Source organism: Sphaerodactylus townsendi, linkage group LG01 (assembly GCF_021028975.2).
Source record: "Sphaerodactylus townsendi isolate TG3544 linkage group LG01, MPM_Stown_v2.3, whole genome shotgun sequence".
NCBI lineage: Eukaryota > Metazoa > Chordata > Lepidosauria > Squamata > Sphaerodactylidae > Sphaerodactylus > Sphaerodactylus townsendi.
In genome coordinates, this window is record NC_059425.1 from 127,488,695 (window position 1) to 127,501,605 (window position 12,911).

The 12,911-nt window shown below is 38.0% G+C and overlaps 1 protein-coding gene across 2 annotated transcripts in view; it reads left to right on the forward strand.

Moving 5' to 3' along the window:
• The window catches only part of ASCC3 (activating signal cointegrator 1 complex subunit 3), a 280,545-nt gene that overhangs the window by 123,429 nt on the left and 144,205 nt on the right, over positions 1 to 12,911 (forward strand). For both annotated transcript variants that reach the window (XM_048493913.1, XM_048493903.1), the window contains exon 13: positions 2,854 to 2,925. In XM_048493913.1, coding sequence (XP_048349870.1) covers positions 2,854 to 2,925 — 72 coding nt within the window. The remainder of the gene's footprint in view (positions 1 to 2,853; positions 2,926 to 12,911) is intronic.

The following is a 12,911-nucleotide window of genomic DNA, read 5'->3' on the forward strand; positions in this document are numbered from 1 at the left end:
ATAGCCCCAGAGATCGGATGTATTAGATATATCAGATACAGCTGATCGTTGGGCTAAGCCTTGTATAAGAATGTAAAGCATTTAACAGTAAAGTGGTCACACATTTATTGATCATACAAGATGAAGCCAGAGCATTCAGACAACTTGTTCAAGCCTGGGAGACAGAACTTACATGTGGGCCACATGAGATCTATCTGCAAGCTAAATCATGTTCATGGTCCATTATTTTTCTAATTCTGAACTTGGCCCTAGAGCAAGAGTAAAAAAAATCTACACAATAAGGGCAGAAAGGGGAGTGGTTTCTGCCAATCCCAAAATTAATAAGGGAAGATTAGTATCACTCCAAATCAAAACATCAATCAATGGGGAGCAGCAGTGGCATAGTGGTTAAGAGCAGGTGTACTCTAATCTGGAGGAACCGGGTTTGATTCCCCGCTCTGCTGCCTGAGCTGTGGAGGCTTATCTGAGGAATTCAGATTAGCCTGTACACTCCAACACACGTCAGCTGGATGACCTTGGGCTAGTCACAGTTCTTCTGAGCTCTCTGAGACCCACCTACCTCAGAAGGTGTTTGTTGTGAGGGGGGAAGGGTAAGGAGTTTGTAAGCCCCTTTGAGTCTTCTAAGGGAGAGAAAGGGGGGATATAAATCCAACTATTATTATATTGAAACTTCAAATGAAAATTACTGATCAGGGTCAGGCACAGTTGGCATTTTGGGATTGAGGCATTTTTTTAAAAAAATAGCAATCAAAGGGAAGGAGAGAGAGTAGTGCTAAGCAAGGAATGAGAGCTTCAAGGAAGGGGGAAGAAGGAGGCATCTTCAAGATGGTTGGGAAGAGAGAAAAGTCATGACTGGCAAAAGAAAGGAAGTACATGGCAGCAAAGATTGGGAGGGGAGGGGAGCAGGAGGTGGTGGCAAAGTAAGCAAAAAGAAAGAAAATAGATGAGGTGTAGGATTCTCTGTGCACCCTCACACACTTTCCCCCCATTTCTTTACTACTGGCCCAATCCTTTGGAGGGGGGCAAATTGCGTGTGGAATCGGCACAGGGTTGTGGCAACACATTGGAACTCTCTGCCAGTAAAAGGACCATCCCTGCCAGTGGAAGTTGCAAAGACATCAGCAGCCAGCCACCCCTCAACTCCTTGATGGTAACATCTGGAAGTCAGGACCACTACAGAACTATCCTGGCGTCAGAATGGATGCCAGTGCACGAGTGAGGGCAGATTCCTTGGGGCAGAACTGATGTTAATCAGTTTGCACCCTGAATTCACAGAAGCAGTGGCGTAACTAGGCAAACTGGAGCCCTGGGCAAAACCTGAGTTTGATGCCCCCCCCAGGCGTGTGCCCAATGCAACGCGCACCCCCCCCTTGTAGCTACGCCCAGTGGCGTATCTAGGCAAACTGGAGTTTGGCACCCCAATGGGCAGCCACCCTCCCCCACTGTGACCAAGCAATGATTTTTACACCAGGTTGTTTCAAAGTCACCATCACATTATAGAACATGCCCCAACTCACAAATCTGAGCACAGCAATAAGCCATACCACACAGCAGAAATAATTTTTGAAAACATTTTCAAAATGCTTTCAAAATGTTTTATTACTGCTATGAAAACATTTATGGTTTCCCCCAATTGTGGGAAACAGCATCACTTTCATTGTTTCAAAGGAGAATCTGGGCTCCCTAGTTTAAACAAGTAGTGCTGGAATCCACCCCCAGACAGCATCATTTTCAATGGTGTTTAAACTAGAGAGCCCATATTCTCCTTTTAAATCCACCTGGGGTTCCCAGTTTAAACAACATTGGGGTTCCCAGTTTAAACAACATTGGAAGTGATGCTATTTTGGGGTTGATTCTCCCCCACCCTGAAACAGCATCACTTGCAATGTTTAAACTGGGGACCTCAGATTCTCCCTTTAAATCCATGTCAAAGGTGGGGGGATTTAAAAGGAAAATCTGGGGAAATTTGGGAGGTGCCTGCTGGCAGGGGTGCAATTGTTAAGCTAGCAGCACCAAATTTTCAGGGTATCTTTAGGAGACTCCCCTAATGATACCACCCAGGTTTAGTGAAGTTTGGTTCAGGGGGTCCAAAGTTATCGACCCTCAAAAGTGTAGCCTCATCTCCTATTAGCTCCCATTGGAAACAATGGGGGATGGGGCACCCCCTTTGGGAGTCCATAACTTTGGACTCCCCAGGCAAACTCTCACCAAACCTGGGTGATAGCATAAGGAGAGTCTCCCAAAACATCCCTGAAATTTTGGTGCTGCTAGCCTAAAAACTGCACCCTCTGCAGGCCAAAAATGGAAAAACACTGAAAATACAAAAAATCCCACAAACAAACCTGCGCCCCCCACAGGGCTGCGCCCAGGGCAACTGCCCACTTTGCCCAATGGGAGGAACGCCTCTGCACAGAATGTTACACCATGGCATTGGGCTTGGACAGGTGGCATGTCCATTTAGTTTTCTGAGGTGGTTTTTTTTGTTTTTTGCTTTTTCGGCACTGCTAGAAAGCCCTTTGGAGGCGGCATGGTGGCATGGCAATAGTGCCATCCCCAGATGCCTGGGGCTATGGATTGGGCTGGCAATAGATTTTACTATTAAATAAGCTCAATTTGGTTGTGCGTTAGATTTCTGTACTTCAAAATAAAGGTGGAAGACAAGATAGATGCAGTTGTATACGTTACCATAGCATCTCAGTGAAAGAATAATGTCTAATAATGTGAAAAGTCCATTTTCAAGCATTAGAAACATATTTGAAAATATATTTCCATATTCAAAATGTTAATGTAGGAATTAAAAAGTGGGCTTTACATTTAGACACTACAATAAGGTATCTTTGTGTTGTTGTTTAGGTGCAGCAACTGAATAATATGGATGAAGTTTGTTATGAAAATGTTTTGAAGCAAGTGACTGCCGGACATCAGGTATGTTTTGTTTTTTACTTGTAAGCCTATGAATAATAACAAGGATTTATTCTTTGCACATTGCAGACAACCAAGCTTTTTAGTTAATTTACTAATTTTAAGCAAAACATTCTTGATCTACTGTTGTTAATTATCACTAGGCATCTGCAAGATTCTGAGTTTCTATATTGAGATCCTTAACAGGAACTGTTCTATATCTCAACTTTTTAAATAACTTTTTCCTACTATTTGTACACACTTATATATAAATATCTATACCTGTTCCAATTCTGTCTTCAGTTTCACAGGTGTTTTCTCTAGTGACTTTTAACACATGTTTTTCTTTCTAAACTTTGTAGGATTTTGTGATGGTTTAAGAATTGTTTGCAAAAATAGGACTTACTGCAGAAGTGAAACATTTGTCTTTTCATTTGAATAATTATATTTTAGTATCTTTAAAAAAATAACATGTACAGTGTAGCTCAACCTCTGGTAACTATTGTATTTGAAAAATTCAATAGAAATCCTTTGGTATCTATTAATCTGTAAATCCATTAAAACAGAATATGATAGCTCTAATCTTAAAGGTTAAAAAAATTGGAGTAGTTTTACATTAGGTCTCCACAGCATTCATTAGTATTTGACTATTTAAGACCATTTTTACATGGGAGAATTATCTCTTTCTTTGTCTGTAGGTTCCTCTAATAATAGCCATCTTGCATATTCCATTTGTGTAGGTGGAAATTAAAGGGTGGAAATCGAAGTTCATTTTAATGTGTTGGTTCAGAGGTGTCCTGCATGTGCTTCAAGAAGTGCTACTCTCCTCCAGGAAGAAATTAAAGGGTAGAAATACCAACAGTGGAAATCAGAATAGGTTAGACTGTGTTCGTTTAACAATGTTCTTCTGGATGTGGAAGGTGCCTTCTGCCTCAAGAAGTGCTAATCTCCTCCTTAGTAAAAATAGCACTCTAATGTGAAATGAAATGCTAAGTAAAAATTTAGAAATGAAAAAAAATCATAGCAGCACCACAAATTTAAATCAACTACCTTGTTAAAAAAGAAGCATTTTTAACTGGTTGGGTTTTTAGTGTGTTGATTGTGTATGCCTTTCTTTTGCATTCCCTTCTTGCAATTGCTTGTGGACCCTCAAAAGGGTAGCTCCATCTACTATTAGCACCCATTGAAAACAATGGGGAATGGGGGAATCCCCTTTGGGGGTCCATAACTTTGGACCCCCTGAACCAAACCTCACCAAACCTGGCTGGTATCATCAAGAGTGTCGTCTGAGGGTCACCTGAAATTTTGGTGCTGCTAGCCTAAAAACTGTGCCCCTGCTGGCTGACAAAGTAAAAACACACAAAAAGTTTTAAAATATATTTTCGATTTTGGTGTGCCCTGCAGGCATGCGCCTGGTGCATCGCGCAACCCCCCTTCCCCCGGTAGCTTCGCCTCTGCAAGGAACTTCCCTTCATTGAAATTAACCTGTTCAATGTTGTATGCTTTTTAATCTGTTTTTATCATTGTTGTACTGCTCTATGCCAATAAAGGCTTAAAGAGTTAACCTGTTCAATGAACAGATGGACAAGGTCCTGCATAAAATCAAGAAAGTCAATTTCATGGCCAAATCTGTTGGCCTAACTCCATAACAACAGTCATCCCTAAATAGGTACTTTCCAAGGCATGGGTATTACAGCTGCCCATGTAGAACTTAATACCACCCTCCTGCCCAAAGTCAGAGTCATTCTACATCACAGTTTAAGTGTTTTAATCCGCACCAGAAAAGCAAGAAATCCAACTGGCCCCCAGGTCTATCTCCACCAAAGGGAAGGGACTAACAGCATGACTATAGGATGGCATTTTTGTTGACAGGTTTTCCAGGTTTATGTTTAGTTGGGAAGCAGTTATTCAGGAAACAGAAAAAAAGGAAATAGTGGGAGAACGGGAAATGAAATGCTTCCTGCAAGTCCTTGCGAGTTTTCACTCATTCAAAACTAATGGCATTGCAATTGAATGTTCAACAGTCTTGTTTCATTGTTATTACATTTCACATAAGTCACAAACAATTAAGATAATGATATTATGGGCACTTGAAGATACCCTGATGTGGTGACATCACTAACTTATTGGGTGGACCTAAGTCACATATCTGTTTGCCACTTCTTCTGAGGTACAAAGATGTTAGTACTGTTTTGCATTGATGGTATGAGAATCAAGTATCATCAAAGAAGTATTTAGAGATCAAGGCATTTTTCTCTATTTAAAGAAAAATGATGCTTCATTGTTACCTATCTTTTTGTAGTTTTCTTGTGGGAAACTCTTGAAACGTTAATAAATCTTGTCTTCAGGTTATCTTTTATTCACTGTTATGTTAGTTCTTCAAAGAATGGCTCATCCTAGCAAGGCATTAATTTGCCTTTGTATAATTCATGCTGGTTAGGCCCAGTCACATTATTGTAATATAGGTTGCAGTGTGATATTCAACTAAAGCAGTGTGTTGGTGGTGTTCTAATAGATATTATGTGGATTATTATTATTAAAGAATGAGGACAGTGGGAGGCAGTTGTATTCTACCCAGGCATGTGTTGCAACAGATGGAGGAAAATCTTTTCATGTTGATTTTTCAACTGTCCTACTCTGCAAGACTTTGCGCTCTTTTTGGCTACTGGGAAATTAAAAGTTGGCGGGTCATTCTTTAATTTTTATCCATCTGTTCAGTTTAATGAGATGTCTCGTTTGTAGGCTTCACTTTGAATTAGTCAGTGCACGTGTGGTGATAGCGTGCTTCCCTTAGCCTCCTCTTCCTGTATTACTTTGCTGAAGGGGATAATATTGGATGTCTTAGTCTTGCTGTGTTTTCCTATCTTTTTATGGAAAGCAAGTCAAAATGCATGTGAAAAGCTTTCAGTTGTTCATTTGTTTTTCCTGTAGTGCTTATTAAAGGTTTAGGTTTCTAAGTACTTAGAGCATTACTTTTCCACTAAGATTCAAAATTTTATTGCAGCTTGTTTAGTAGAAATGTCAAAATTTATACAATGTATGAACTGGTGGTAGTGGAAAGTGCTTTCAATTTGCTAGCTACTGTTTTTCCTTTTCAGGTAGTTAACAGTTTCCCTTCAAATGGTTGTTTTCCTGTGTCTGTTCATTTATTGCTTTTTTGCCATTTGGAAGGACAAAAAAAGGGTTTTGTTAACTTCCAACAGAATGTATACTGGTTTAAAGCTTTGATTCCACATGGAGTTCTGGAGTTAATTCTCTCCCCTCCAGCACTACCAGTATTGTGTAGAGGAAACCTGTATGTCAATTCAGTAAATTGTGTCAGTGAAGATTTTTGGAAAATTAGACATACATGCCAGAGGAGGATTTTTAATTAGCTGGAAAGTCATAGAGAAGAGGAAAATGTATTGAAAGACAAATGTGGCACTTCTTACCTACAAATCCTCTATTCCTTTACAATGATATTCTCCAGCTAATATATTCAAGCTTTCCTCTGCCATATGTAAGCCCTCTTCCAAACAAAGCTAACTGAATTCCAGCACTGTAGTGGCTCAGTTCCACAGTAGTTCTTCCACAGAACCTGGAGCTGAATCAACAATAATATCCCTGCGGATACTCTCCTTCTTCCCTATAAACTGTATGAACCTGACATGTGCATCTCTATGTTTGTTATAGCAGAATAATTGAACATGAGGTTATTGTTTTTGGTAATGATACCTGTATCATATGTAATTTTATTTTATTTTAAACGTTTTTACTTTGCCTTTCCACCCAGCTTAGAATCTCCAAGGTGGCAATCAATCAAAAGCATTAAACTTTTAAACTGCACAATAAAAATAAAAAGTGATAATTAAATTCCATAAGGAGAATACAAGAGAAAGAGAATCAGTGAGGGAATGCTGGACAAAGCAGATAAGTCTTCACCTGCTGGCAGACAATAATAATAGAAGGTCCCCCTGTGGAGTGAATTCTATATCCTGCCCTACAGGAAAAGGGCGGGATATAAATTTAACAAAATAAATAATAAATTGGTTCTACAACTTTCAAGGTCCTTCATTGGGATATCAACAGTCTAGCCGAAGATAAGGGCACCAAGGAAGGGCATCCTGTAGATGTCTGCAGTGATTAGGGGGGTTCATATGGGAGTAGGCAGTTCTTTAAGTTATTGTTGGTCTCAGGCTATACAAGGCTTTAAAGTCCTATATAGCACCTTGAACTGTGCCCAGCACCTTGAACTGTACCAGAAGCAAATTGGGAACCAGGAAAAGATTGGAGTACCTACTGTATGACCCATTCTGGTCAGCATTCTGGCTGCAGCATTCTCTAGCCTGTATTTTCCAAACACTCTTCAGGGCAGCCTTATGTGCCGGGCATTGCAGTAGTCTAATCTAGATGTTACCAAAGTAAAATGTTACCGGAAAGATCATTCTTATCTGGGAAAGGCCACAGCTGGTTTACCAGGTCAAGATGGTGAAAGTCACGTCTGCCCAACTTCTGTCACCATCTTATCCAACAGGAGGCCTGAGTCCAGAATAACCCCCAAGCTACCAAACTGATCTTTTTAGGGTGGAGTGCAACCTTGCTCAATTCTTCTGCCCACCAATAGTACTTCCATTTTGTCAGGATGAAATTTAAGTTTATTAACCCTCATCCATCCTAAAAGTTCCTCCAGGAACTGGCTTGCTTTTTCCAGATTCTCCCTAGAATTTACTGGAAGAGCACAATACAGCTGAGTGTCATCCACATATTGGAGACAACCCAGCCCAAATCTCCCAATATCTTTTCCCCAGAGTTTTCACGTAGACATCAAAAACATGAAGGGAATGTGCTTTATTTTGATCTTTAGAGGAATAACCAAGTGTTCCCATTTTACAGTCATCTGTTTTTGGCCCACTTTTTGTATATGTTTTCATACTGTTTGTTCTTCTGTTAGTAATTGTATATTTTTTACAATGGAAAGTAAGGTGCAAATTTTGAAACAAAATAAGAAGATGCATAATATGAAACTTAACACACTTAGATTTGTAATGTGTTACTTCACACACTTATACTCAGATGGAGCCTAGGTGCATCTTTAACTCTTAGTTAAATTATTTCATAATTCCAGTTTAGCAGTGTTTCTGAAGCAAGAGCTGCTGAGTATGACTTGTGTTGGTTACTGTTCCCAAACAGTATGTTTTATAGACATAACTTTTAGGAATGGATCACAGTGATAATGCTGAGTAGAGTCTTCTGGGCTAATTATTACATTTTAGTTTTGACCTGCTTGCAACTTCTTCTAATTTCACACTTGGATGTTTACAGTGATTTACAACTGCAGTGCATGCACTCCCAATTTGAGTGTAATGGTGTTAAGGCATATTTTGATGCAAGAGGCGTCTGGTTGTTCATATTCTAGGGCAGTGTATTCAGAATCACTCAGCTAGAATCAGTTCTTGTCAACAAGACAACTTAGGTTGGGAATTGTCTGAAGAAGAGATTCACAGAAATTCACCAATACGTTTTATTGTTTGTATTGCCATATCTTATTGCTGTCAGTTATATATTTTCACCATATATTTCTCACCACATGATATATACTCTCTCTCCCCCAACTACACTTTATTTTTCTCCTCCAAAAAGGAGTATAAATTGAAATCTGGCATATTCCTCTATTTCAGAATTTAGCATTACTAATCGTTGTTTCATTTTTCCATAATCGATGGCCTTCACTGCTAAAACGCAGATATTCATTAATGTGATTTTGGATCTAGTCAGTGGTATTTGATGAGTGATCATGACCAAGAGTCTACCTGGAGAGTAGCTCCTGCTGTGGCAGTATTTACAGGTGAGGTAAGCCAAAATGGGTAGACCATTTCTTCAGGCCAAACCCTGTTCCTTTTGTTGTTCGTATGACTGGCAGGAGCTTCTGATGGCTATAGAAGCCACTTCTGTTACTGACCAAAAAAGCATCAGTATTAATGATGAGCAGTATCTGGCAGCTCAGATGCCATTGTTGATAGATAGTATCTGTTCTTAATTGCCACTGACAGTAATTTTAATGCTGTAAATTAGATTAGTATATTTTATATGAAAATAAGGATCACTTATTATCAGCTGATCCTTTTTTCCAGACCCAGGAGTACAAGCATATTGGCCATCTCATAATTAGTGTAAGACATTACACATTGATTCAGACATGCAGGTCATTGGGGAAACAGGGGAAACCTCATTTTTATTCATGTTCTGTTCAGTTAATATGTAAGATTGTTTAATAATTTGATTGTATTCCAAAATGGTTTACCGGCTTGCTTGTTTCTTATCATATAGAATAGACTATTTGGGGGAGCAGGCTCAGAGAGGTCCAACCTGAATTTCTGCTTCAGCATATTGGATTGTCAAAATGAAAAGCACAGATATTTTATTTCAGCTGCAAGGAAGCTACATTAAAATTCAGTAATATTTAATTCCCTACTATTAATTGTAATCTTAATTATTAAGTAGATAAGCAAATACAGGAAACACTTTTATGGTTAGAAACGGATGTCTCAACAGTATTTTGCTAGACAGCCTTCTTAAAATTTTCTTTCATTAGTAAAGAGATTTAAGTTATTTCAGAAGAACTGATTCAGTTATTTCAAAAGAAAAGGACTCAGAGTTCCCATCAGCAAGTTTCTGCTCAAATGTAAATTTCCTTTTGGTATTTATATTTAATAAATATATAGATTTAGAGAAAGTACCGTAACTCGTAGTATCTTAAAGAAGAAGAAGAAGAGTTTGGATTTATATCCCCCCCCCCTTTCTCTCCTGCAGGAGACTCAAAGGGGCTTACAATCTCCTTGCCCTTCCCCCCTCACAACAAACACCCTGTGAGATAGGTGGGGCTGAGAGAGCTCCGAGAAGCTGTGACTAGCCCAAGGTCACCCAGCTGGCGTGTGTGGGAGTGCACAGGCTAATCTGAATTCCCCAGATAAGCCTCCACAGCTCAGGTGGCAGAGCTGGGAATCAAACCCGGTTCCTCCAGATTAGATACACAAGCTCTTAACCTCCTACGCCACTGCTGCTCTTGTGAAGACATTGTTGTGGTATAAGTTTTTGTGAATCAGAGCCCACTTGGTCAGACATGTTAAGAATTAATTTCTCTGTTTTCAAAATCACCAGTTCCTCCGGTTCAGTAACTTGGTACATCCATTCTGGTTTACATAGTCTTTCTTCCTTCATAAATATTTGGTGCCTAGTGGCAAGTTGACTTTCTCTACACTGTTATAAATATTGCCATTTAGTTCTAGCTTGGGCCCAGTTCTAGCTTGGCCCCAGTTGTTGGAAGGGGCAGGAAGAAAATGTTGTTGCCATGGACAACTCCTATTTGGTATCTAGCCTGTTAAGGGAACTTGGACGAGCAAGCCATTCTTGCCTTTCCAGCCAGTAGGATTCCTAACTGCTTTTGAAGAATTGACCTGCTGCCAAAATAAAGTGTGAAACTGGCATATTTAAATAAGGTTTCAGCCCATCAGCTTTGGGATTAACATTAAGCCACTTAAATAGTTCTATATTAAATATTGATTTTATGTTTTGGTTCTTTAAAAGGTCTTGACACATCAGACCTTTTTGATATGCCATTTCAGACTTGTGAATGGGATGGTACATTTCGCCTTTCTCGTGGCAGTGTAAGGTTGCAGCAAAGAAAGAAGAAGGGCAAATAAGGGAACATAACATAAAATTCTTGTTGTTAACCATCTTCCTGGTTTGTTTGCCCATTCAAATTCTTTTTGTTTTAGAAATTGTAGCCTATTCCAGACTTCTATTGTTCGTTTCTGATCTAGTTGAGATTTTAATTGAATAATTTTGTGCTTTATCTTTTTATTACCTGATCTTTTTTTAAAAAATCTTTTAATTGCCCAATTTCTGAAGTTATTTTTTCCATTTCCTGTTTCCCTCTTCTCTTGTTCAATCAGAAATCCTCTTATAAATGCTTTGCTGGTGTCCCATATGAGATTAGCATCCTGTGTTGATGTTTCATTTATATTGAAAAATGTGTTTAGGTTTGATTCACAAAGTGCACTAATTGTCATCTCTTTGAAGTAGCCAATTTTTTAATTTTCCTGGTATTATTTCTAGTTTTTTTATTTAATGTCCATAAGGTAGAGTTGTGATAAGGAAATAATATCGGTAGAATCTTTATGCTTGTAGTTTTATAAGTTAAATTTTTGGAGGCCCAGATCATGTCAATTCTTGTAAAAGTTTTGTGCTTGTTTGAAAAAAATGAATAATCTGTAGAGTTCCCTTCCTTTTCTCTCCATATATCTTTTATTTGTAAATGACTGTAAATGATTTAGTAAATGATTGAGGTAAGACATTCGGTTGTATAGTCTGCTTACCGTGTTTTTCAAAGTTTTATAAAAAATATTCCATAGATGGTCCTACACCCCTGCTAAGCTAGCCAAATTTAACAGGACAGATGAAAATAAATGTTGGAAGTGCAAAAAGAAAGTGGGCTCCTTCATCCACATGTGGTGGGAATGCCGTCAAATAAGAATTTGAAATGAGATAATTGACATTCTAGATAAAATATTTCATACAAAAATAGAAATACGTCCAGAAACTGTTCTTCAAGGGATGTCCACGGTCAAAATAATAATTAATAACATTAACTTATTTCTCCTTTTAGTAACAATTTCAAAAATAGAGATCGCAAAAATATGGACATCAAGTGATATACCAAAAGTGGTAGAGTGGGAAAAGAAAATAACATCTATAATGTCTATTGATCGACTGACTTGGAAAATAATAAACAATCCCGAAAAATTTAATAAAAATTGGGACTGGTTAATAAAATATTTAAATAAATAAGGGAATATAATTGATTCGCGAAATGTTGTCGACACTTACAAAGTGTATATTTTATGGAATATTGGATTTAATGTATAGGACTTGGTGTACTATTTTAAAATGTAAGATAACTCCTCCTTTTGATTTCCTTCGTTTCAATTCTGTTCATGCTAATGCATTTATAATTTATATAATCATATATATAAAACATATATGTACTAACTCTACATACTGTACATTAAGATATACTGATTTGATTGTATAGGATTTAATGAGTTTACTATAAGGGTTGAAAATATTGAATTTAATTAGTTTATTGTAATGATTGAAAAGATTAAATAAACGTATATGATATATATTTTTAAAAGAAATGCTTATTATCAGAAGAAAAATGGCAAGCAGCTTAGGGTGTGGGGTGAGTTGTGTTACAGAAATTGCTTATGTTGAATAACTGTTCCCAAGCCAGTTCACATCTGCAAAAGTGCTGTAGTTAGTAGACTGATGACTTAAATTTGCATAGTAATGAGCTAGCTACACTTACTTAATTTTTGGTGCAAGAACAAACTTTGCTATTTTATTTGCTGTCAATAACAATTCAGAATAATTTTTGCTACCAGTAGAAGTCAATAAAGTATTAAGTCTTATGTCATCGTGAAAATGTTCTTCCTCTTATACACCTAAAACCTGTTCATTTTTGGACTGTCAAAATACCAAAGTCTTCTAAGTAAAAACCTAGCAACCAGAGATGAGGTGTGAGGTCATAAATCAATGTTCATTACATTTGCATACTGTATTTATTTCTTTAACAAAAGAAAGTGGAGAATAGGAACTGCCAAGCAAGGATCTGTAGTGGGATTTTTGGTGTTTAACATTATTTATTTAATTTGTATAGCACCCTCCCCCACCAGGGTGGGACTCAGGTTGGTTTACAGGATCTTAGAACAATACAGAAATCATACATCAATTAATAAAATTTAAATATAACATACTATAATATATGTATACCCCAATGCAATTAAAACAATACAAAACATGGCATCCAGATAGCAGAACTCAGCTGTCCTCCTACTAAAAATATAAGTGAGGCAGAGACCACAATCAGTGAAATACAGGGGATAGCATTGTGATTGTGCCTGAGTGGTAACAGTGGTGGTGAATCTGAGGAGACCTGCAGAAGAAGGGCAAGGAGAGGCTTCATGTGTAAC